Raw genomic sequence first — 26,929 nt, forward strand, 5'->3', positions numbered from 1 at the left:
GAAGATACTTGAAGTGATATATGGTGATGAATAACATCAACAGCCTAGGAAGGTGTATGTCAGAGTTTACATTGATTTAATTAATTATTCAAGGCAGGTTGACAGATCTCATTCTAGTGAACTATACAATAATGAGGCAAACAAAAGTGAACTATACACAGAATAATGGAAAGTCAAAATATACAAAAGAGCTTCAACTTGTGATATAATACGTAAAGCAATTATTTGTGTATGGACACTTTATAGATAACCACGCATCCCAAACTTATTTGTATTTTCCTGTAAAACACCATGTGCTGCATTCTTTTTGAAAAGTGCTGCATAAATAAAGACAAGACTGTACTGCCCTCTTGCCAGGAAAGATAATTGTCAAAGATCACAAAGCATGAAGTAAAGTTTGTGTGTTACAAAGAGGTTCAGTTGCACATTATTAATTTTTTAGAGACACATATTTAAGCAAGTCTGTCTCAATAAATGTATGTGTGTTTCAATCCAGATATTGTAAGATATACATGTGTTGCTTCATACAAAAAATAAAAAGTGGTGGTTCTCAACCACCAATACTGCAATTTTTTTTCTGTTGGATTTATTATTATTGTCTGAAAGGTGCTTTATTTAGAAAATAATTTAACAATTTTCTCTTAAGGAACATTAGCCTCTGAATCATCAAGTCAAGATGCTTGTTTTGGTCAAGTTTACTAAAAATAACCCTATAAACTAATGAAAATGAGTAAACACAGATTCTATAAGATTATCTTGTTACAGCGAAACCAGCACGGGGCTTTCCCCAAATCAGTGTTATAGTGAGATATACATTTCATGCATTTTACTTTTTTGTGCAAAAAAAGGACGGGTAGAAGCTTCACTGTTAAAGCCTCATAGCTGTGGACACAATTGAGTCTGTGATCCATTGTTAAAGGTGAAGGTGAAGATGCTCATTACCTACTAGTTAATCATGACTTACTGCACAGAGGGGGGTTTTGAATCCAAAAAGTAATTTACTTAATTACTTTTTGAATAACATCTACTAAAAAAGAAAATATAACATGTGCCAACCAAAGATTTTATTAAAATTCAGTGTAAAACACAGCATGGCAAAATAGTTTGGCGATACGATTGGAAAAAGGCAGTCAATTGATGTCAATCAAACAACACAAATGTGCAGTTAAAAAATAACGTGTTGTGTCTAATAAACATTAACGATTGACTTATTAACTTAACTACAAATTCACTACAATCATCTTTAAAGGAAGGCTTGTCAAGACAATAAAAGCAAATTCCTGCCTTACACTCACACTCGTTAAAAAAAAACATTTTTTGAAGAAAAAAAACATGTGATTGCTCATCACTTACAGTGTCTCATACTGAGGACCTGACTCCCAGAGGACGACATTTTTTCATTCAAACATCAGAACATTCACGTGTCAAATGTTGTTTTCTTTGTGCTAAGAATGATCAAAGATGATGACAAAACCCCTAAAGCCGGCGAAGTTTCACTATGTTTGCTACACATGGATGATATTTGGTCGTTATCATTTGAACCTTGCTGGCTGGATTTTTGTCTAAAATCCTAATCTTGAAATATTTGAGAAAAAGCCATTAAATCCACACAATTCTAGTTTCAAGTAAAAAACAAATGAGTTGCAATTTGATCAGATATTTCTGAGTGTAACACATGTAACACAATAAATCAAATACTGACATTTATGATAAGATGTTAATTAAAAGTCTTGAGAGCTAAACATCTCAAACAGAAGCTCCAGCCTTTTTTCTGTGCAGCTGTGTCAAGTAGACAGGGTGTTGGGACATGAGCCGAGACTCCAGTGGTCTTTCCCCAAAACATCAAAGTGCTTGTTTGTATCCTCCTGTGCATTGGAGGGAGACGGACGAAGAGACTCTCACAGGTTGTGTAAAGCCTGGAGAGCAGCAAGGCGTCGCTCAATGCAATGTTTGCCTGCAGACATCAAAAAATGTTTTTAGCTGTAGTTTTAAAACTTTGTATCAGGAGAGTTTTACAAGTGCAATAAATAAAACCAAATGAAATAGATGAACTCACATTTATCGATGCCCCTAATGTCTTTTTCTTCGGTGACCATGCGAGAAAGACCTTCCATAAGCAGAAGGGCTTTATTGTAACGCTGGAAAGACGCTGCTCCACAATGGAACATCTCATCCAACGCTGCACTTTGAACCTACAAGATTCACGTTAGGTGACGTTTTGCAAATCTCAAATATATTATAAAGAAAACGAATAATCTGCTGAACTCACCATGTGCACCGTGTGGGTGTAGATGAGTTTCTCCGCTGTAAGGCCAATGAAACGATCCATGAGTTTCTGCTTGTCCACGAAGAAAGTCTGCAGCCGGTCAGTGAGGGAGCGACAGTACATCACACAGCTTTTGTAGGAATCGTTCAGCTTCCTGATGACTGCGAACCACACATGAGACATTAAATAAGTACTATTTAATAACAATACAGTTTAAAGTTGATTAGATTTTTCAGAATCATTAAAGTTTTCTTTTTACAATAAAATAATTTGTTACAGACATATTTTTTGTTTAATTAAGGCCATTAAAGCAGCACTATGTAGCATTTATCTGTATTTTCATGAAATAATTGGTTTTTATTTTTAACAATCCTTTCTATTATTTTAGTGATACACTTCACTACATTACTGCTAGTATAAGTTAAAGATGGTGGTTGCATGCATTTCCAATTTAGGCCGAAGTACATGAACATTTCAACACAAAAACCAACACAAAAGCCGGTCTCTTTTCGTTTTTATGATGCAGGGAGTCGCAGGAGGGCAAGAGACACAACTTTTAGTCGACAATGAGATTACACTGTAATAACACTAGAGGGAGTCAGAGACATAGATCATTCATCTTCTATAGCGTGTCCAAATGTGGCCCTGAGGTCAGTAGAATAATGTTTTGAACCGCTCTAGACCTACTTTTTGGTAGAATACTTAACTAATGATTCTAAATATTTTGTTATCTCACCTTGCTTGACGGTGGAGGAGGGGCATAGTAGACCTTCCTTGATGTTCTCTTTGGCAGCATTCAGAGCTTCTGAGAGAAACTCCACTGCCTTCATGTAGAGGACCAGCTGCTCTGCAGTGCTATCAGAAGACATATGGTTATAAGTTAAAGTAAGGTAAATAAATAGCACATTTTAAATGTTATTCTCCAGATTCTCACCTCCACTCTTTGCTAAGAAGACTGATCTGATCAGTCACTAAACTTTGTTCCAAGAAAGAAACGTCAGGACTGCAGGTTTTCTCCTGCCCCGAGTCTTTCGAGGCAGCCACTTCCATGACGCATTGGACGAAAGCCAGGGTGAAATGAAGGTCACTCAGGGCGTCTGAATGCGCCTGCTGAAAATGTCAACACGTTTGTTAATAATAACCAGCAGAAGCCTGGAACAAGTCACTCTCATAATGTGGCATTGTTCGTAATTACCTCCATCAGAGTATCTTCAGGAAGCTCTGGAGGGAGGAAGACCAGGCTGCAGTGCGACGCAGCCTCCATAGATTCGGTCTCACTGTTCCTTCGACTTCCTCTCTGTAAACTGTTGAGCAGCCACGCCGAGCTGTAGAAGTTGGGTGACCCTTCATGTGAGACACAGACAACCATGTGTAAAGTTACTTTTTACAAAAAGAAAAACATGTTTCATTTTTTACAATGTTGCTTATGAGCCTCATTTCTAAAGATACACCGTTTTCCAGATACAAAAACATACCATTGAGTAGCCTTCTATCAGGAGGAGAGCTTCCTACACACGGAGAGCCAACAGTGAAGGTGGTAGGAGACGGGGACTCTGTCGAAAAAAAAATACTGCATCACAGCCAGCAGGTGGTGCTGTTGGTAAACTTTAACGTAAAAATAGACGTAACTGAGCTTAGAAATCACAATCAGAATATTTTATTGCGAGTGTTGGAAACACAAAATAATATTTTTGTGTGGTGGCAACAAAGAATAAAAGAATGAAATATGATAACACAGAAAATAAGCAATAGAAAAACAGAACCAAGCACCAAGGCAACCATTCTGCGGCACCAAGATGAACATTAGTGAAAGATTGAATAATCCTGACAAGCATAATCTTAATTGTTCATGCGTTTAATTTAATGTATGCAAAAAATACAATTCTAAGTGCTGAAATTTCGATCTTAATAAGTTTTTATTCTCTACAAATTCAGGCAAACAAGGTGAAACATACCTGTAGTGTCCATGCTTTTCTCGTACTTTAGACTGTCATTACTTCCATAATGAAGGAAACCAGCTTCATACGCAGCCTTGAGAACCGTCTCCGACAGCTTCCCAGTGCTCACTGACCTGTCATCGGATACAGCAGAAGATATTGAGCCGACTGTTTATTCATCTCAGCACAGACCACAAGGCACTACAAGGCAGTAATGGAATATTAAATGATAAACCTACCTTTTGAATGACCCTTTCTTATTGCCTGGCGTCCTGTTCACTTTAGTTTGGACTGCAAGAGTCAACTCTGGAGATTGCAGATTGGGAACCGTCTTGGTTCTATTGATCTTCCTGGCTTGAACCTGTTTTGAGAGTGAGAGTTATTCACCTTTGAATTCATAACACGGTTATGCAACTGGGGAAAATGGGTCGTTGGGGCGGCAATTACATAACACCAAACATCAATACACATTTAAAAATGCAAGTCTGTGTAGCTAGCAAGTGTGGTAAATATTAAATATAAATTATAAAAGAGGCTAAAATAATGCCATAAAAAACACACACACACAAAAAAGCAAAAATATGTTTCTCTCTCTTACGTAATACAATTTTAGATTAACCAAACCTGTTGGTGTCACTGGTATGTGTTCTGCTGCGGTGCCAAGTTTACTGATTACAAATCATTAAGAAACAAACTGAGAATAAGATGGCTTATGCTTAAAACATTTTAAGAATATTCTAAAACTGATCAAATTCAACGAGGACTACAAATTGGCACTTTTGTGACAGCATTTTTCTGCCCCTAGAATGGTACAGGAGCTTGTTTATTAGATGTCCACATTGGGTGAGCATTAATCTGTGGCAGTCTTTTATTTCTAGCAAAACTTTAAATGTATGTTAACCCCTGCAGACCCCCAAAGCCTTAAAACAGCACTGGCAGCCCTGGGGGAAATCTAACCTTGGAAATATTCTCAACGTCATCATGGCTTGTGATCTGTCCAGTCCTTGTATCGAATGGTAGACTTTGCTCCGGGGTCTTCGGTGTGGCGCCTCCTTCAGAGAACAGAGGGTGGAGACGGATTAGAAATCAGCACAAATAGAAGTGGACACCTGCTAATTAAACCAAGACACGGCCGGTGGATCGTTTTTGCTAAAAATAAACAGGAAAGTAAATCAAACAGCCTGCAGGCCTGTGTAGTAAATATTGGCTCAGGGGCCAGATATGGCCATTTGACTGTATTTATGTGGCCCTCATTCAAGGATTCCATGCAATATGAAAGGCACAACAAAAGTGAGGTTAGAATACAAATCTAAAATGATGTACAAGGTTTCCAGCAGACAATAAAAGACGTAAGTATTTGTAAGTCGTTGTTTTTTTTCCATCAAAACAAATTGAAAGAAAGTTCCTTTTAGAAATAAATTACTTTGAAATAATATCAACAATATTTTTTATTTTCGAATTCCATTAAGGATAATTAAATCAAATGGATATAAAAATAAATAAAATGCAATTAAATGACAACTTTATCTTAGTTTATAAAAATGTTTACATTTTCCCATCATATTAACCGATCCTTGCTTCTCTTCTTTCATTTTTTTTTACCCATCCTTTAGTAAATTTAATTGCCATAGCTAGTTCTATAATTTTTTGTTCTTTACAAAAAAATGCAACTTAAAATCAGCAAATTTCTTTTAAGAGGATGTGAAATGCAGAGGAGTAATATCAGTAATACTCTGCATTACACAATTTAAAAATGTATTGTTGTTCATTGGGACTTTGTTATTTAACAACAATAAAACCAGCGAACATGCTTAATAGATGAACTACCCAAACTAGCAGTTTGTGTTGTATCCCCAATATCACATTTTACTGTGAATGTTTGATATCAACCTTTTATTCTAACACTGACCAAGTGGAGATAAACTTTGAAGTCCAGCTCTTCCAAAGACTTGACCCCCCTCACTTCCATATTGTGGGGAGTTCTCACACAGCCTGACCCTGAAACAGGGGAAGAAGTGTCAGTTTGGAAACAGTTAAAATAGTCAGTCTGGTCGATGAGTAGCTCAAATGACCTGGGGGAGCCGTTGAGGTTCTCTTCCATACGTCGGTAGTTCTGAATCTGAGTAGGCACAGGAATAGCCTGCGAGCTGCTGCGGTTTTGATCGCCAAATTCCGCCGGCTTGCTGTCGGAAAAAGTGAAACATGAAGGGTTAAGATAAGCATCTTCTTACAGGATATAACTGACGTGTGTGTGTTCAGTTTCATCTCCCTTACCAGGCCAGTTTAGCAGGACAGTGCAGTCTTGGAGAGGGTGGCAGAACTCTACGAGCACCTACAGCAAGTTTCTCAGCCACTGGTGAGCACCTGATGGAGGATTCAAAGACATTAAAGTTCTATTTATTTCATCTCACATCTTTACCTACACATGTAGTTGATCAATGTATCCAAGTTGAGCTCTATTTCTTCTGTATACAGCTTCATCAGACCCTTAAGTCAATAATGAAAGCTGTCTATCATAAAAACAGTTTTGACTGTAATAGTTAAACTAAAAAAACTATTTGATTTATTGAGTGTTAAATGAAGGATTCCTAAATTTATAGATTTTTATGCAAAACCATTCTAGCATATAGGCATTTATATTAGTTCAATATAGTCTGACAAAATTGAATGGGTCATGTTACATCAAAATAAGTTGAAATTACAAAAAAGCAAAGCAAATTAATCATTAAAAAACGAATTTTATTTGTTTAAGATGTCACTTAATAAATTGTGGTACTTATAATCTATGTGTTAACTCATCTGTGGCCAGGGCTTTAGGTGGAACTGTAAAGGAAAGTTAAGTTAAAATATTGGGTTCGGTAGTTAATATTCTCTGTCTCAGGAATCTTTCGACCGTGCAAAGTACTACATTTTTAAAAACAAATATCTTATACCTGTTTGCATCTGCTAAGAGTTTAATGAGTCAAGCATGTGCATGTTTTTGGGACAGAATAAAGAGGAAAAAGGATGTTTCCTTCCTCTTGCATTCTCTATCTGAAGTAATGTCTTGTTTAGACTCACCCACTGTATATCATGCAGCTGTCAATTGGCGACCCAGTTCCTTCACACGTGTAGTTGCCTACAAACATAGAAACACATGTTCAAGGCTCGTAAAAAGCTCAATGATGACACTTGAGCTGTAGATGCAGCCTTACATCGGACTCTAGCTGGTATCATAACAAAATCCTCAGTTGAAATTGAACTGATCTGCTCAGCAGCGTTCCCTTTAAGTTCAGGAGTGTCATCTCTGCACGGCTCCACTATGGTCGGCTGAGTACACTGGAGCTCTCCTTCGGAATGCTGAAGTGGAGAAAAGTTTGATGAGACAAACTCAAAATTGACACTTTTACGTGCAGCTTTAAAATGCTAGATAACTTTGTTAATCTAAGGGGTATGTGGTGCTCACTTGAGGGGAGGCCTGGTTGGATGTGGACGAGCCACTGGAGGAGCTTCCTGAAGCCGAGTCTGGGTAGAGCACCACGGGAGCTGAAGCAGCTGTGGAAACATACATCTGTGTTTAAAAAGGCTTAACCAAAAAAATAAGATTTACAGCTACATACATTTCTTTGAGCTCAAAGTTGTCGTCAAGAAAGGATGGTCGAAAAGCTCATCTGAAAAAAGAAAAGCTTGAATCTTGAATCACTTCAGAGGAGTTGAATGGAGACCGCAGGAGGATGTTTACCAAAGCTGATCCGATCTTCGGGGTTTCTTTGTAGAAGTCCGAGGAGGAGATGTCTGAGGTTGCTGGATGTCTCTTTGGGGATGCTGTTAAAAGAAAATTGGTTTAAAAATGAACTCCCAACAAAACAGCACTAATCCTTAATCCTGGTTGGAAACATCGATGATCATTATGTGTAGACAGCGCAGTGGAAAACTATGACTCACTCCATCATTAGACTACAGTACACAAAAGATTTACTTAAGGCATGTGGGCTGAAGTCCGTGAAGGTTTAGAAACAAGTCAAACAGAAAAACTTTTTCTTTTAATAATGACACAGACTCTTTCATGGAATTGTAAAATTGGTTTGAAGTGCAAAAACAAAAACAATCTGCCAGTATTTAACTATGTGATCAAAAAGCTGTGAAACTTAAACCTAAATTGAACTTTAACCATTGTATGTAAAAAGTGTTATTTAAATGAAAAGCCATATTGCAAAACACCAAATGGGGTGTTAAAGTTTCGCTGTCGCTGCATATCAAATTCATTATTTGTGATTCGGTAATCTAAACATTTTCAAACTGTATAGATACATATGTATGCATATATCTAGTTGCACAAAACTCACACTACTGACACTATCCCTGATTCTTTTAATTTGTTTTGTGTGTGTGTAGCAGGGGGTATCAACAGTTACATTACATTAAAAACATTTCATAACAATTAGATTTTTACAACCTTCCATCTGGTCATGTTTAGGTATATTCATTTATTGTTTTTTTCTTTTCATTGTTAGTTTTTCATCTTGGGTATTACAGTACATAAAACTAATTTGTGATTAATTAATCATCAAAAACTCATAGTCATTTTCAACAATATGTCCAGCATTGGCTGAAAAAAAGTTCCAGGTTGCATGGTGGAATGAGAATTGAGTTTTTCCAGAAAGAACCATTTATTATTTTTTAAAACAATTATTTATCATTGTCTTCCAAAATATAGATATCAATAGATTCCTGACAGATCTACTCCTGGATCATTATTATATACGTTTTGCCATATAATTATTTTCATCACTACCAAAGTATCGTTGTTTAGCCTTTCCAAAAGCACATTAAAAAAAGTTTTATTGATGCTCTTGGCGTTGTGGGTGTCTGTCCAAACTCCAAGGACCAGACACTTTCTTTGTTTACACTGTGGAACAATTTGACATTCAGGTATCTACTCTCAATAGAGTGACCAATAAATGCCCACCCACAGGTTTTTGTTTGTGAATCCAGAGAGCAGGGCAATTATGAAATCCACAGAAATAAAAAACACTGTCACTCTGAATCATCTTTTGAATTTCACCATATGTACCTCTGTAGGTACGATTGCTGAGTTATGTGGGTTATGTGAAAAATGATCGTAGTGTCCGGTTGGAGCCGCTCAGGCTTAATATAGAATGACAAGAAAACAACAAGCCATGTGTCGAACACACTTTGTTGAGTTATCACACTTTTTAAAATTGGTATTACTTAAGTAGATTAAACCATGTGGTGCTAGGATAGATTTCATTTAAGCTACACTTGGGATAAATCTTCATCATGATGTTCATCTAGAAAGTTCCACACGGCTGTTGCCGCCATATCAATGTCTTCTGTTTTAACACTGGGGTCTAAAAGTGTCAGTCGAAAAACATGTGTTTGTCTGTGTGGTTGCATCATTGGAAACGTGTCCAGAGTCAACATGATTCACGCAACTGTCAGTGAAAGAGAGTCCAGGACAGAGACTACTTCACTCCACTGAAAGCTGAAACTGCAAACAGGGCTCACGCAAACACTTGCCACCACCTGCGCATGTCTCATGTGTGTGTGTGTGTTTGCTCATGTTTTTTTTTTTTTCAATGTTCACCAACCGTGGCAAGAGGGTCCTGTTGCATTCATAGAAGCGTCTGAGCTCTTGTGGAGTTCTGGCCTGTACACACACCAAAACACACAAAAGAGGACAAAATGAGAACGTTTTGTTTGCAGAATACATGTGACAAGGGAAATGCTTAAACATCAGGATCATAATCTACATGCTCGGCAGCACACTTTGTCCCCTGGACCTGTTAAACTCGCTGATCTTTTATGCCGTCCAGGAAATAACATTCTAAGAAACTGCACTTGAAATAGCCCTAACCGGTACAATGTTTATTCACTCCTTCACTAAATAAACATAATCATTTGGATCCCATAAATAAAAACAGAGAATACTGCTTGTACGTAATAGACAACTTGATTGGAACTCATCTCAAGCTGAAATCTTATTTCTGGAGCAATATTTACGCAGCTATTTTCGTGCGCTCAGATAGCCACGTGGTTTTGCAATAACAACACCAGGGATGACGCGCGTCACTTGGAAAAGCAGGTGGCATTTAATTCTGTGACCATGTTTCTAAATTCTGAAAAGGATGCATCATGCACAACATAGTGTTGCTAATGAGTGGGGCCCTTTCTTAGAACCCATGTACAAAACAGATCCATCAGTTATTATGTAATGTGTTTTTCAGGAAACCTTTTGAGTCTTTTGTCACAGATTTAGTGGGATTCTTACTCACCTGAAACGGGGCTTTGCCAGTCAGACACTGGTAAACAATGGTGCCTAGACTCCAAAGATCTGCTTTGGCATCATAGTTCTGGGACATGATGACCTCGGGAGCCTGCATCGACACAAACACACAACTCTGCTTACAAACACTCGAACATTAAAAGCTCATGAAGCAATACAAGCAAGTAAACAACTCACCATGTACATGGGTGAGCCACACAGAGTTGCCGCCATGGTGTTTGTTTGAAGGTGACGCGCAAAACCGAAATCAGCTGGTACAAAAGAGAAACCAGAAGAAATAATGACCTTTGGTGACCAAAAAGATGCCTATATAAAGAGTATACTGGCCATCATTGATGAATCGGCTAAATTGAATCAGTTCAAGTTCATTACCTAATTTGATGCTGGTGTTGTGGAAACTGGACCTGCGTCCCTGTGGGTGGCAGAGCAAGATGTTCTGGGGTTTCAGGTCTCTGTGGACGATGCCCTTGCTCTGTAGAACCTTCATGGCCTCTCCAATTTGCTGAAGGAATACTCGGATCGTGTCCTCACTCAATGTCCCCTTCACTGTAGAGCAGATGAACACCATAAGAGTTGATACTTTTGACAAGAAATCAAGATAATAACTGATCATTGGGTTTACTACTAGCAGAGTCAATGTCACTTCCATCTTTTTTTCATGCTCTTATTCGGTGAAGACGGAAATTACACTTCTAAATTGCATCTTCAACCTTAAAGTCTGGGATTGATTCAGATAAATTATTAATGCCTGCAATGGAAATCGACTTTATCCATGCCTTGCTCATCAATCTGTCTACAGAAAAAAAAATGGTCACAGTCAGTTACGATGACCTAGTTATTCATTTGCTGGAACACACTTTCTATACCACAAACTAAGCAGCAAAGTTTGTTCACAGTCATAAACATGCACAACAAACAAACCTTGTATGGTATTGATCATTTCATAATTGTGACCTGATAGTAGATGTATCAGGTCTGATCAACCCCAGCAGGTTTTTTAATTTACTTGAACACAAGCAACTGAAACAACTTTCTGTCACAGGGAGAATAATTACCAATATTTGACTTTTTACAAGATTTTTTGTACATATTTTCCATCTTTATTAAACACTCAATTTTATAATGACTGTGTTTTCGATTTCTTTTACTACTGACTTATGCGTGCTGGCTCTGTTAACAGCAACCGATTGATTCGTTTTGCACAAGTGTCTCGTGGGCCAAGTTTCAAAGTTGGCTTTGTGCTCAGTGTTTTGATACAGTTTTAAGAAATCAGTCTCCAAATATAAAGGGTACATTGAACTGTGCTTTCCTGATCTAGGACATTCTACAAAATGACCATCTTTGTACTCCCAGGGTACAAGTTGTGCTATGCTGTACTAATTTAGTTTTATCCCCATTAAACATTATCTCTTTCATAAAAATCCAAATTGAAAAAATGCACTTCTCCAACTATCAATCTAAGGACAGGAAAATGTTCGAATGATGATTGGTGTTTATGATATTTTGTCCAGAAATGAGATTCAATCGCGACAAGAACAATTTGTGCCTGTATGTGTAGCAGGTATAATGAACTAATTTAATCCTGATACCATCAATCAGAGGAAGGTCCAATGGTATCAGACCCTTAACAAAAAGACGAGTTCACAAAGAAAACAGGGTCAGTGAAGAAAAATTTTGGCTGCAAAGGGCAAAGACCCGAAGAAAACCCTGAACGCCACTTAATGCAGCACATATAAAAAGAGACAAAAAACTCACAATTTGGGCTATCCTACCATTTACAATGGTTTGTTCTTTGACAACGGAACACTCAGTAACACCCCAAGCAAGAGCAGGGAGGACTTACAAAACTCACTCAGAAAGGAATGAAACCCATTTCCCACAAGCTAAAAATGTACCTTGAAGGCTTCTTGCTATTTCTTCCTAAAATTAGCCCTCAGTGTCAAGACAAGACTGCTGATACAAACCACTGAAAAGCCCCCAGTGACCTATTTCTGGATGATTGGCTGATTTTTTTTTAAAAACAATATATTTGCATTTCCAGATCCTGTATTATTAGTGTATTATTGTTAAGTTTTTGTCAGTAAAAACACATTGTAGTTTTAAGAATTGACACTGTTCAACAATGTATTTTTTACAAATTCTTACATGTCAATAATTTACATTTCAACCAAATATTCCCCATCCACTATGACTTTGGGCAGTAGTTTTCCATGACATAGACAAGGGTTAAGTGAGCGACAGATGGGTGAGGTCATTTGGGCACAACATTAGCCCTGCCAAGTGTTACTTGCTGCAAATAGCCGGGTGGCAGTGACCCAAGCGTCTGCAAGATAAGAGATGCTGGCACTGTCGCAAAAATACACCAACACACTAAACCAACATTAAAATATTTGGCATATACTGTTGACCATGATTCATATTAAGGATGAGAACACATGCTGAGAGTAACCGTGCCCTCAGAGATTACATTGTGAAATTAAAATGCGAGGACGAGGTGAGGTAACAGAAACGAAAAAGGTATTTTTTCCATATTATCTAACTAGTCTGTAGGGTTAACTTCAAGTGCCTAACAGACGATTTGCCTAACTAACCGTGGGAACTGACCTCCTGACCTCACCAGCACCTGCCAAGATTAAAATCCTATTATTCCACTAAAACACAGGGGAAAAAAATCCTCTTACTACCCCAACCTTAAGCGGGTCCAAACACACTGACACACAACAACAGTCTGCTCTTGTTAGCAACAACCCGTTTAATTGTACATGTCAGGGACCAAAACAACACTTACTCTGAAGATAGTCTGCCAGGTCGCCGCCATTGCAGTACTAAAACAAACAAAAGAAGGCAATTAACTTACATGAGATTTACAACAACAGACAGGTTGTTTTTTTTAGAGTCTCTTACCTCCATGATGAGATACACACATCCTCCTATTTCCTGGAAGAAGCACACAACAGTTTTAACACGATGCAACAGTGATGCATTTACTGATGAGTATTTATTTATATACACAAGTAGCAGTTTGTTATAACAATAACAAAGGTAAAGTGTGTGCTATGAAAAGCCACGTTTAGACAGTGTACCAGAATAGCAAAGATACCGGTCAAAGGTTAGCCCAGAAAAAAACTGTATTATGATGTAAAAGCAGGAAGATAAGCGGTTCTTATCACCTTCACTTTCAAAAGGGCTCTGATGTTGACAGTTGCTATACACGCCTTACAAGCCTGAAACAAGTATCATCAAGTACTAACTAGATTTTGAGAAAAAGCCAATTAGCCAGCAGCAGATTGTAAAATGATTCCCATGTTAAAAGGGTAACAATAGCTCCGCCTAAAACAGTTTTTATTGAATGCATTAAGGTTATGCAACAACTAATTATGACGTTAACCTGAAAAGAGTCTCTTGCCATTAAAACGTAAGAAAAAACAACCTAAATGCCAAAACAATTGCTGGATCATATCCACGTGATTAAATTTAGCACTAACGTAAAAAATAACATGATACCAAAAGTTATTCCTGACTCAAGTTGAGCATATCCACCTTTGTTAAGTTATTTTATTGCTATAAATCCCATGTGTTTATAGTAAAATATATTTTTTATAGGTTATGAGTGGTTTGCCAAGCATTACAAAATAACTGTAATTCTGAACAGATATACTTCTAATTCATTGAATGGAGTTAAAAGAAAAGTTTAGTTTTTATTCTACATTCTACTTAAACAACATTATCCATTTTGGTTAAATTAGGAGAATAGTTGTGTGTCTTTTTAAATCAAGTGTAATTTTGACATCATAAATTCATCATATGTATTTGGCAATTCAGAAAAATATATAGTCAATGTATAAGTGTAATATTTTGTACTGTTTTAAAATGATATAAAGGTGATACAGTTGTCAGACCTTAGATACAGATGAAAATAAAGATATTTTAGACAAAACACTAACATAATTATTACATGGAATCGACATGATTTTATTACTTTGAAAAAAATCAATATATGGCCCCAGTCTTAGGTACAAGTGTCTAGTTACATATTTCTGACATCAAAATGAACAAAACATTCCGTCATCCACTTGATGATGCCTCGAAATATCCTGGGTCTGAACTTGTCACTGCTCGATCTTACTTTAGCTGCTGGGTTTATTACTACTAGACAGAGATGTGAGGTGATGGGGTTTACAGTTTAGGGTGTCAACAGCAGAACTGTAAAGGCAAGTATATATTCCGATAAGATCCAAACTTAACGGAGAAACACATGGCTCCACCTGGTTTGGCATCACAAGTTATAATCTAGTGTCATTAAGAACACATGCTGTTGTGTGTCTACTCTGAGTTTTTAAGCTATTGTTTAAGCTGCTGCTTCTGCCATCTGTCACCCGCAGGGAGGTATCAGCTCACTCACTTCTGCGTGCTAGCCAGGTGACGGTAAGGTGAGAAACTCATTCACTCCAAACAAACATCCCAACAGGTGTTCATAAGTGCAGCCAGCTTGGTAGCACTAAATATACATGACATGGTCAATGATATTCCCAAGTATTTGAAAATACAAGTAAATGATGCAATGATTGAAAAGTCACAACTAGTGATGTGAATATTACATAAAAAATACTCAATGGGGTTATTTTTACTGTTAACGTGAACACACCTCAGTGTCAGAGCGCAAGAGTGCAAGTATAGAACGCATGGATTCTATAACTGTAGAACTACAACATAGTACATATATATCTAATGATGAATCTGCATCTAAGAATTATAATCGTAATTAAATTAGATTAGATAGACTATATAAATGAATGTTAAGTCATTTTAATGATAACATATTCCAGTATTTTCTTCTGATACACATTATAAAGCAAATATGTATGGCTACAGAAAGCAGAAATATAAAGACAGCTTGGTAATAGTTAAAGATTTTCATCAGTTTTATAGGCAAAGAAACATGTTTAAGTTGAGACCCACCTGATAGTCCAACAACCTCACAATTTTCTCATGCTTGAGTTCCTATAATAGAAGGAAAAAAACTGTTTTAAAAGCACCATGAAGCAAATATCCAACCCAACAAATACGAGTCAAATGATACCTTTAATATTTTGATTTCTTTTGCCAGAAGAGAGTGTGTTTTGGCCAGGTTTTTCTTGTTGATGCATTTTATGGCGACTTCCAAGTCACGTTTCTTGAAAAGCAAACACACACTTTAAGACATTTAAGCAGTCAACACAAGCAGTTAGTGGTGAGGAAAAATAGAAGTTACCTCCTTATGTCTTCCTTTGAAAACAATAGCAAAGGCTCCATGACCAATCAGGTCTCTCCTGTTGAACTCAAATCTCCCAACAGACTCCATGGATCATAAAAAAAATGATAAAAACAGACTGAAGTGCAGGAGCAGGTTCAGGAGGATGAATTCCCAAGTGAAACAGCCGCACTGTCTCTCTGTGTTCCAGTTCTTGTACGGGGAAATCCAATATGAGGGTTCAAAAACATCATCTTCACTCACCAAACTCTATAAATCCGCATTTTGCCTTCAATAAAAGGAAGAATTCGGACCGACAGTAGAAATACAAAACGTAAACAAACGCGTTAGCCAAAATGAAATCCGCGTGTTGTGATAAAATAACCCTCAGTCGCTGTTCAAGCAACTTTAAATCGATAGTCAAGGCGCATTGGCGCTGCCGAGCGCTTGTTTTCATTGAGCTGTAGTAAAAAAAACAGTTGCTTCTTCACCTTTTACTGTCCCTGTTATTCATGCGCGCACTGAGCATGCGCAGAGACACAACCAGCTGTTCACAGGCGCTGCCTTCAGGGCCACCTCGTACATTTCTGAACAGACCGGATTGTCTAGCGTTAAAACGATATTTTATTAAGGAAATTGATGTGGATATTTTTTGGCTGGGACCAGACACCAAATCCAGTTTCTAAAAAAAACCATCAGATCAAGCAAACAGTCGCAAATACGCATGTAACCTTTTTTAAAAAAAATTTTTGGAACGCAAACGCACCATTCTATCGTAATACATGAAATTAGAGAGCAGGTTTATTTGTAATAAACAAGCCCAGACGTGTTCCTTTCCTAGAAACACATTAGAATTAGTCTCATTTCAATTAAATGAAATTAAATATCCAAAGAACACATAACAACAGATAAAGTTTGACCTCTTTAATTAAAGATCATGGAGAGCAAAATAGTACCACAAAACAACAATCTATATAGTCCATACACATGTTTGACATACTGCAATATTAACTTCTAGAAGACCAGTGTGTAGGATTTTCACCTTTTCCGTCATGGGTGGTGCACGGTAAACACACACAAAAAAAACAAATTTGGAAACATTTTAAGGTCAAATATCAACCAATACAAAATGTGAGTCATCAATCCTGTTTTTTACAAAAACCCTAAACACTGGTCTGTCACATAAAAAAACAAAAACATACAATGAAGCACAGTAAATGTTGAAACCTTATTTTGGTACAGTGTAAGATCAATGACATCATTGACAGTTAAAAGTCGTCATCGCCCTTCTTCTCACAGTATGATTGAAAAAAAAAGGAAAAAAAAGAAGTCCTTTCCCACACCAAGTCACACTTCATTACTTCACAATACAGATTCCCAGAAAAGAGGAGTAAAAAAAAGATGAAGCAAACAACACAGACATAGTATATCAGATATGATGTTTAAAAAAGTTAATTTTGATGAAGGAAAAGAAGGTTCCGCTGAAATATTTGCAGAAATTACAAACAAAATAAATAAACATTTCATTGTATTTACCTTTTACAGACTGTACTGAGATTATGAACGATCAATTATTTTTGTTGGTTCTCTTAATAAAAGGATTGAATTTATTATTTAATTGTATACTTAAAACGATAACATTCACAAAATATAAGTTGTCATCAAGTTATTGAACATTTTTGTTTACTTTTAAATGTGGAAAACTTTATTGGGAAACAAAATGTCTGTATCCTGAATCCTCTCACAATTCTCTATAGCACAGAGCTTAAGCTTAACATCACCAATAAATACAAAAATAAGAATTACATGTGACAAAACACAAATACACGGATGAGGGAAGAAAAAACAACTTTGGAATCGATTGACAAAAATTATAGGAGAACAGAAATTGGTCTAAACTTCGTAATGCACAGTTTTTTGGATTCTGCTTGTCTTTAAAATGTTCCAGCTGCGATAATGTTTGTTCTTTTAAATCAATCATGTGGAGGAGAACTTCTTAAAGTTATTTTTGTCTCGTAGTTGATGTTCTATACAGCTGAGAGGTCGATGCGATTTGCCGAGTTGGTGCTTTTGTCCCAAGTGTTCATCTTAGTGGGGGTTGCTCCTTCTTCCTTGTTTCCATTCATCTGCAACACAGGAGGAGGGGAGGGGTGTTGTTGAGTTAAGAAGGCAGGTGGGAAACAGCATTAGCCCATTTCAGATGCTAATTATTCCGAGTCACCCTTTGTTTTCACATTATTAGAATATCCTGTTTCAGCATAGAACACTTGTATTAACTCCTGTTTATTCATCCATCAGTGATCCTTAGTTTCCTCTTAGTAGTTCCCAGAAAATCAAAGGTAATCTACTCAACATTTCAATCTCCTTCTTTGTCTGCAAAACATCTGATTTTCTCATTCTGGGATCAATTTTTAACGTGCACTGATTTATGACACATTTCAAATCCAGATTCACACCAATCATCCTGCTTTGAGGAACCTAACTGACCTGGTTGGTGATATTCATGCTAACACAGCGTCACCTTGTGGCGAGTTTATTAACTCACAATATCAGAGTTGAAGGGTTTCACATTGACGTTCCGGATGGAGCTGCTGGTGAGGGACCACACTTTGGTTTTGTGTTTGAAAGCAGCTCTGACCTGCAGAATCAATGATTATAAAAAAAAGGTTTATAATTATGTTATGTGGTGAGAAGAAGGAAAGAAAATGTTACCTCAGAGTTCAGAAGGCAGTGGAACAAGAAGACAAAAAAACCCTGGAGACAAGAGACAAGAGCTTAGACAGGTTATTTAAAATGTAAATCGGATTCAGATGTTCTCACCTGCAATGAGTTGAATATTGCAAAGATGTATAGAAATGGCAAAGAGTAATGGTTTACTGCCAAAACTCCAAAGATCCACGAGATGCCAAGTATAGGGAGCAGCACAGCGACAGCCTTCGCAGTGAGCCTGGATCAAAATATTAAATTAACTTAACTTATTTAATTGCTCCACTTGATCACAAACACTTACTTGACTGCGTTGGAATCTCCATGAACCTTGTAATTCTCTCCACTGATACGAGAAATAATTCGGGTGACAGATATCAGAATGCCAATGTTGACCTGTGGATGAAAATAGACAAGTGTTTCGCAATAATGGAAAAGAAAATGAACCTTGAAGAATTGTTCAATAATGACACTTGAATTTCATCTTAATCTGAATTAAAAGGAAACCAAATAAGACGATACAATAATAGACAGATTGTGGGCGTGTTTGATATCAAGATACCAAAATAAATGTATTTAATCAACCATCTTTGACGCCTGTACCTTTATTTACTGATACTCTAAACATGGTTGATTACGTTTTTTTTATTCTAAATTGAGGACACATGTATCACTATTGTATGAGTCATTAAAATTGAAAACATTGGAAAAAATCTAGATAATTGTCGCAGGAACAAATGACTTAACCAACAAACAAAAACCACAATTTTTTGTTCAACAGATTGTGATTAACAAATATTGGACACAGATTTTGGGGAAAATCAAGTAAAGCAGCCAACAGTATTAAATTACAAAACTTTATTTATTATGTTACATGCTAAACTTAAATTACTATGTCATCATTTTCAAAATTGAGAACAAGTTGTTTTTACCTGTAAAAGTATAAAATAATAAAAATATAAAATCCAAGATAATGTCTGTAGCAACAATAAAATATAATAAATATAAATAAATAATAAATGAAATATTTTATTCTTTGCATCAATTTTTTTCCATTTACTTTTTTTGCAAATTAAATATCAACCAATACAAAATAATAACAAAAAACAATCAACATTTATTATGGACACTTTTTTTTCTACATTTATTTATTATATAAAAAATATAAAGTTTGAGATTATTTTCTTTTCTTATCTCCTTGATTACAATGTTCTTAAGCATCATCATAACACTACGTTACACATGTTTTTTTTTAACACTCATTAATAGTTACAAAATATATTTTGTTCTTTTGAAACAAGCTGGTCCCTTGAGGTAATAATTGCAGGAAATATGTTACTTAAGTTCACTTTCAAGATATTTTTTAGAGCAAACTAACTTGAAATGGAGGCTAATTCACTCACCAGACAATCATACAATTAGCCTGTTATTAGGTAAAATTCATTATTATAAAATCATTGCCAAAGTTATGGACAAAGACCACCCTTAGTAAAAAATCACACTGAATTCCTCACCACGATGACAAAGAGAGCGGGCGCCACGAACGCCCAGATGGCTCCATTCTTCAGTGACAGCCAACAGCTGAAAAAGCAAAAATACAGCCAAGCAGAAATAAAAACATATATTATAGTCTCATAACTTTGTAAATAAGAAAAAGACATCTGCATTTATTATTAAGTGTTTTTCAATTCCTTTCCATTGTTGATGTAATGGTTGTGAAATGCCACCAAAGCTTTGATGCAGTAAAACTTGATACAGCTTTCAGATTTGAACATACTTGTCAACTTCTCCGTAGCTATCCAGAGCTGAGGTCATGGACACGACACAGATCACCAGAGGAGAACCTGATAAAACAAGACATCACATGTTATAAATATAACGTATTATTCCCTTTTCGAAAACTGCTTTTCATTATATCGTTCAACAGGAATTTAGTCTACATAATATTTTCAAATATGCTTGACGCATCATCTGATCTCATGAAAAGAGCAAAAACCACTGATGTGTTGGTTTACAGCTAACTATTTTCCAACTTTCCGACTTGGTGTGCGGCTAAAGTATTCTTCCAACTGTAATACTTAATGCCTAAAAATGGGTCACTAATACAGTGGAAACTTTCTAAAACGGTTCTGCAGCGTTTTCATTTTTATGTAAAATGGAAAGATGAGAGTGTTGAGATCATTTTATTGTTATTGTTGTTGAGATGGATGGACTCATTTACCTTTTAAAAAATACTTTGGAAAAAAAAAAGTTAGAGAATAATTTTTCTTAACGTTTGAATTAATAAAAAATTAAGTTTCAGACACAATCCTGGTCTTCTCCCCATCTGCTTGTCTGTGCATCACAGTTTTAATCTTGAGTTTGAACCCTCGAAACATTTGGGGAATTTATGTCCCTCAAAATAACTGAATTATATTTAAATTTAAATAAACTTAAATAAAGCTTTTTAATGTTCAATGTTAAATGTTTTGACCCTGGTTATTTAAGATTTCAACTGAAATAAAGGGTGTGTAAAATAAAATAATAAAGAGTAAAACGTGTGTGTCTTAATATAGATTAAATATTATAGTGTCCTTTTTTGAAATGTTTTCTTTTTTTTAATATTATCTTCCTTAAGATATGTATTTTCAGCTGGACGAGATCTGGGCCACAACGACCCCCTGACTCAACAAGACGGCCCACATAAGTTGAAAATAATTCTATATAAGTGACCATTTAGAAACGTTTTATCAAACAAACTTTGACTAGACTCCATATTTTGAGACATATTATTCATCTACTTATGTCCACTTATCATCGGCATCATCAGTTCATAAACAACAAAAGTAAACTTGACTTAATTTTGAATTAATCTGATGACAGTGAAACTAGAGTTGAGTAGGAGTTAGTTTCCATCTGCATCTCGTACACACTCGAGTGTCAAACAAAATGCAAGAACATCATTTGCACTTGGTCACTCTGAATGAAAAAAAAAGGCCGAAAGAAAGGAAGTAATAAAAGCTGGATCATTTTTCCCCACTAATGGCTCCAGCATGTGGAGGAGGGACTGTGCTTTCCCGTGCAGCCAGAGACACACACGAGCCAGAACCTTTTCATCTGTCCCTCAGCGCTGCTTCACCGAGATCAGAGGAGACAACTCTTACTCTGGAATGTAACTTTAAGCAAATTAACTTAACAGGGTCGAAGCGCTTTAGTAGAAACAATCATCGGCCAGTGAGGTTACTTAAGAAAATGGGTAAATCAGATTTTGGGGAAGGACCAGGCATTAGAACAACAGGTCAGTGTAGGGCCGGATTAAAAAGCAAACAGTGATTAATCGCCACATAAATAGGCTTCAAGAATTAAAAAAATACTTGACCTACCCCAACCAATACCATAGTAGTAGAAGTGTTTGCTGTCCTCGGATCCAAAAACCTTGACCACCATGCTGTAGAGGTGGAGACCCTCCACTAGCATCCAGGCGAAGGCGCTCAGGAAGAAGAAGTGAAGCAGGACTGCCATCACCTTGCATGGAAGCTGGATTGTAAGAGATCGTGTTAATACAACTATGATAAAAAAAATCTTTAAAATCTTTTGGTTTTTAATGTATTTACAGAATTAAAAACTATAAACATACTATATTTTGTAAAACAAATCAAGAAATATATATTCTCTAAATGGCAAATCCCTTGTTTATTTTCTTTCTTTGTCATCATCTCCCTTATACAATATAATATTGTCAACGAAATTAATATTACATACATACACTTGGGTTAAATACAAGAATACATGACACATGAATGATCAAAGGACAGCATTCTGTAACATCAACCAATTATAAACAAAATAATATAAATTAAGGTAAATATTGAATTAATTGAAATAGAAAAGTATAAGTAAGAGGCAGAAATCTCCCGTTGATTCTTTTCGATCCCAAAAAAGAATCTTGTTTGATCATCTGAAATAACGTTTGATTGCAGTTTGAAAATTGTTTTTATTACTGTTGATAACAATTGAAAATGTGTGATTGTAGTTGAAAATGATACAATTGTACGTATATTATGTAAATAATCTAAGAGTAAGTGAACTGTAATCCATGGATCAACTCCAGTTCTGATACTGCGAGCTACACTACAGGGAACAAAGGTCACTTTCAAATGTTTTTCTAATGCTAAAAATAACATTTCAATGTGTTATTTTGAATAATTATTAATGATTTCATCAGATTGGAAACATTGGAAACACACATTAAAACTTGGTAAATTAAAAAAAAATGTAATAATGAAACAGGCCCAGGGGCTACTCTCATTGTCCAGTGGGGAACATTGGGGACCCCTACAGTAAACTGATGTAACGGACAAGGTGGGATTAAAATGAATTGAATTATCAACCGGTTCCCATGAGCCATAGCAATGCTTCTAGTCCATTCCACGCACACATTCACAGTGTCAAACATGTGTTTTTCACACTATATGTACTCGGGTATTTCATACACTTTAAAAGATCCGAGTATAGAAGTGTTGAATTACCGTGCCCGGGTCGAAGCTGGCACTGATGAGCAGCAGAATCTCAGCCACCAGGATGGCGAAGGATAGGTTAGCATGGATGTGGTAGCGCTGGTTACGGATAGTACTGACTGATCTGTAAACAAGAGGCCGGGATTTATCAACTCAGCAAAATCATCGTGAACCAATCGAGCCAAAAAGAACTTGACAAGAACAAATGTGGTTGAGGTTGACTGGTGTAATTCTGTGTTCGCATGGTAGCAATTTTTCCTTTTGTAAAAAAAAAATTAATTGATTAAATCTGTATGGATTCCTTGGATAACCAATTTGATTTAAATATTATATTTTAAAATACCTTATTTTTTATTTGAAAATCATACATAAGGTGTTGAATTCTGATGAATTAATGTTTTAATTCAGTTTGGAATTAGCTATGTAATGTGGAAAAAGTAAAGTTTAGTTTTTGGGTCATGCTGTAAATGATAAAACGTGTTTTTTTTTCAAAAGTGCATTTGCAGCAAAACCTATATTTTGGCTCCTATGAGCTCTAGAAAGAGTGACGTTGATACTTACGACAACACAGCAAAAGTGACCAGAGTTATGGCCAGACAGAAGATGGAGATGGAGCAGCCGACGTAACCAATGGTTGACAGCGCCACCCTGTGGCCAGTAGTGAGCTGTATGAGGATGAGCAAAAGTTATTTAAACGCAGAGTTAATGAAAAAGCCAGTCAATTGAACGCTCAGATTACTTGAGACTGTATTTGTATTTCCCATGAACACAAAACTCTGAACTCATGGTTGTTTATTTGCACATTATGGCCCAAGTTATTCTAAGAGTTTGGGTTTGATTCTCCGTCAACTGTCTTTGTCCGTGCCTTGTCATTATGTAGGCAGAGAAATCCTCCAGAAATGCAACATCTGGGATGTTCTGCAGCTGGAGAGCGACACCACTTTCTAATTAGAGACCTGCCAGAGGAAAGTATGGCTTCAAATGGCTTCTGATTCAAACACAGAAATGGTCCACTGAGCTGCCAAACAACCTCCTCTTTGCTATTTAAAGGAGCCGGCAGGAGGTCTCAGTCTCAGTGGCACATATTTCAGAGGAGGCAGCTGGCTGAGAACTTTCTGCAAATCTAGAGAAAATAAATATAAAGTCGGCATGAGGCCGTTTCGACAAGTTACGTCTCTCTCTGGGTTCTTGTGGACTTGACCGCTGGCCCCAGTAGCGGTCCAACCAGAACCACACCTCATCATGGTTCTGCCCAGCACTTCTGTGAAAGCGACGTCAGTCAACAACAGTGACCAGTTCATGAAAAACACGGAAGGCTTTAAGTTGCGGCTTCCTGTGCGGTAAACAGCTAATTCGTCTGGCACAACGCTGAGCTGCTCCGGCACCGTTTCATGAAAAACATGAAATATGGGTCAGAAAATAACTTAAAAACGATTCAATTCAAATGAATAACTAATGTTTCAGGTTTTATCAAGGACATTTTACCCTTGAAGGAGCAAAGGCCATACGCAGGCAATCAACCACAAAATGTGATACGATTTATGTTCCTCTTTGGGTTCAATAATGTCTTAAAAGTAATAGTTCAATATCAAAAAATCACTAATTTTACACTCACTCTCATGTCGACTAAGGGTTGGGACTATTTTGAGTGTAATCCATTCTCTTTCACTGTTATAGGCACAAATCTGTTCATTTTAATGTAGGACTGGAGCTTAGTTTTCTTTGCCCATAAGACATTTAAAAACATCCTAATACGTCTAAAAACTTAAATAATTCTCTATATTTTAAGTTGGTTTTAGCGAAAGCTAGTTTATCCTCATTCAAACACATTGCAAGATTTAGGCTGAATGTCTAGTACCTTAAAATATAGATGCGTTCGATTTTTTCAACACAAGATGGATGTTACGGATGAGCAACATGGAGGTATTTTGATGTTTTTATGTGTCTTTTTGGACTGAAATAAAGATAATGACAATTTAGCGCCAGTGGCTACATTAAAATGAACATACATTTTTCCAACAGATTACTCTGTAAACAATCCAAACCATTAGTCAAAAGGAGGGTGAGTAGAAAATTAGTGAAGTTTGAATTTCGGATTATAAAAAGGTCAATCTAATAGCACACAACAATAGCACATGACAGAAACGGAAAATCTGTCTTGTGTATTTGCTAACGTAGCTAGCCAATAGCAGTGCTGAGATTAATGAGACAATGCATCACGACGCGCAGAACAATCTGCTCCGTGACACTAAAATAGCTGTGAAGTTCCATGATGCTAAGAGTGTCATTTTTTAGTCACCACACAGCTGGGGGCGATTAAACTGCAGCTGCGTCAGCTGTCATGTCCTAGATAAACAGATTTTGAAAAGTCAAACCGCGTAGAAGCCAGGACAAAGAGCTGCGATTCATTTGCGTAGCAGACCCCACAGGTCCACAAGGTTCATGGATTGACCTTCAATAGATTGTTTTAATGAACGTGAAACTGTGCCAGGCGCAGTGTTTGTTCACTTTTTATGAATATGATCGCACAACTAACACAAGCGTATTATTGGGCTGAGTCACGGCAATGCTCTGTCAAAGTAGCAGATGCGAGGGATTAGTCTTTATTACGAGGCTATTGAAATGATGGGTTGCAGGCCACATGAGGACCAGGGCCGACATTTGTGTGGACCACACAGCCAAACTGAGGAAAATTTCAGATGAAAACATGTTGTTGTGCATACAGTGGTCTGTGATTCGCTGTATTGTTGCCTGAGAATGTTGAAACACACTGTAATAGAGAGTCTTTATATTATTAAAATTATTTTCTATGTGAAAAACTTGTTGCATCATTCCCAGGAAGACTGAAAAAAGTAATTCTACTCAATACTGAGCAAGTATTTAAGTTTTCCTTTTTAAATCAATTTCCAAAAAAATCTAAATTTCTGTTTTCTTTCTGTCAAGATGGGCTGCTGAGTGTACGAAGACAAGGAACTTAAATGATTTCAGCAAATGGCTGCAATGAAACAAAGAGTGAAAAATCGAAAGGGGCCTGATTACTTTCCGTACCCACTGTATATACAAAATTAAAATTGAGTTACCCAAGGCCCCTGGGCCACATATCTAACAAGAACAGGTTGCTCCTAAGCTTTGGAACGATCTTCCTCCCTCTCTGCGCTTGATGGATCTACTGACTCCTTCAAAAATATTCTTAGGACCTTTTTATTTGTGCAGGCTTTTCCTTGATTTTCTGGAACTCCTGTGTTTATCTTGGTTTTGTCTCGACATTTTAATCATATATTTTATTGAGTATTGTTTTGATTGTTTTAGCGCCTTTTGACCCTGGTCTGGAAAAGCCTTCACAAATGTAAATTACTTACTTGCTTACATCACTTCATGATTTATATTAACAATAAAAAAGACATTGTCAGTTTGTATAGTTTGTATTTGCGTATTAAGATTATTTAAAATAAATATTGCAAATTATCAGCAGGATCAATATGTGATACTTTTTAATATATGACTATTTTAAATGGAGGCAAAACTTAGTCAATGAATACCAAAACTAGTACCTGACATAATAATAAATGGCTTGTGATGCATTGAGCGATGGAAGTATTGAACTCTTGCTTCACTCACACACCACGTCCCATAATACACTGCAACCATTTAAGCTATTTAAGCAGTTATTTTGATCCAAAGATTGAAAAAAAATCAGTATTTTGTTAAGAAGCAGACCATTTATATATTTTTTATAGACTCTAACTTTCTGATGACCTTCAGCTTACCTCAATTAAATGAAGATACTTTTAGATATAATTTAATCATTGTAAACTAGATTTTCTCGTCTCGCTGTGTCAAATTGATGAACTAGAGTTTGCTTTACTGTAACAAATGCGATCATACTACATAAGGAATGGGTTTGTATGATAAGATCCACTCAGAGGTCACTTAGTTCAGGAATTCCTCCGCAGACATTTACATCAGCTTTCTTGTCAAAATTGATGCTGTTTGTTAATTTAATTTCTC

At 36.5% G+C, this 26,929-nt stretch overlaps 2 protein-coding genes across 6 annotated transcripts in view; both read right to left on the minus strand.

Annotated features, from left to right (window-relative positions):
- Nucleotides 1-1,072: 1,072 nt before the first annotated feature.
- Nucleotides 1,073-16,197, minus strand: ulk1a (unc-51 like autophagy activating kinase 1a). The gene is made up of 27 exons (XM_087795724.1): nt 15,741-16,197; nt 15,570-15,662; nt 15,449-15,490; nt 13,394-13,426; nt 13,278-13,314; nt 10,862-11,035; nt 10,667-10,740; nt 10,479-10,580; nt 9,795-9,853; nt 7,925-8,007; nt 7,803-7,853; nt 7,649-7,737; nt 7,398-7,542; nt 7,264-7,321; nt 6,478-6,567; nt 6,276-6,386; nt 6,113-6,201; nt 5,161-5,255; nt 4,443-4,564; nt 4,222-4,337; nt 3,742-3,819; nt 3,462-3,610; nt 3,201-3,376; nt 3,003-3,121; nt 2,270-2,427; nt 2,057-2,192; nt 1,073-1,954 (listed from the first exon to the last, which is right to left on the minus strand). Exons 1-27 carry the CDS (start codon nt 15,828-15,830, stop codon nt 1,899-1,901), a joined length of 2,625 nt encoding a protein of 874 aa, XP_087651850.1. The 5' UTR covers nt 15,831-16,197; the 3' UTR covers nt 1,073-1,898.
- A 431-nt stretch (nt 16,198-16,628) lies between these two features.
- Nucleotides 16,629-26,929, minus strand: part of adgrd1 (adhesion G protein-coupled receptor D1) — a 40,841-nt gene continuing 30,540 nt past the window's right edge. For all 5 annotated transcript variants that reach the window (XM_087795770.1, XM_087795762.1, XM_087795753.1 and 2 more), the window contains 10 exons: nt 23,483-23,586; nt 22,934-23,045; nt 21,788-21,941; nt 20,203-20,269; nt 19,940-20,006; nt 18,730-18,821; nt 18,540-18,666; nt 18,432-18,473; nt 18,265-18,357; nt 16,629-17,845 (listed from right to left, as the gene is read on the minus strand). In XM_087795770.1, coding sequence (XP_087651896.1) covers nt 17,747-17,845; nt 18,265-18,357; nt 18,432-18,473; nt 18,540-18,666; nt 18,730-18,821; nt 19,940-20,006; nt 20,203-20,269; nt 21,788-21,941; nt 22,934-23,045; nt 23,483-23,586 — 957 coding nt within the window. In that variant the 3' untranslated portion in view covers nt 16,629-17,746. The remainder of the gene's footprint in view (nt 17,846-18,264; nt 18,358-18,431; nt 18,474-18,539; nt 18,667-18,729; nt 18,822-19,939; nt 20,007-20,202; nt 20,270-21,787; nt 21,942-22,933; nt 23,046-23,482; nt 23,587-26,929) is intronic.

This window comes from Callionymus lyra, chromosome 1 (genome assembly GCF_982586985.1).
Source record: "Callionymus lyra chromosome 1, fCalLyr1.hap1.1, whole genome shotgun sequence".
Classification (NCBI taxonomy): Eukaryota; Metazoa; Chordata; class Actinopteri; order Syngnathiformes; family Callionymidae; genus Callionymus; species Callionymus lyra.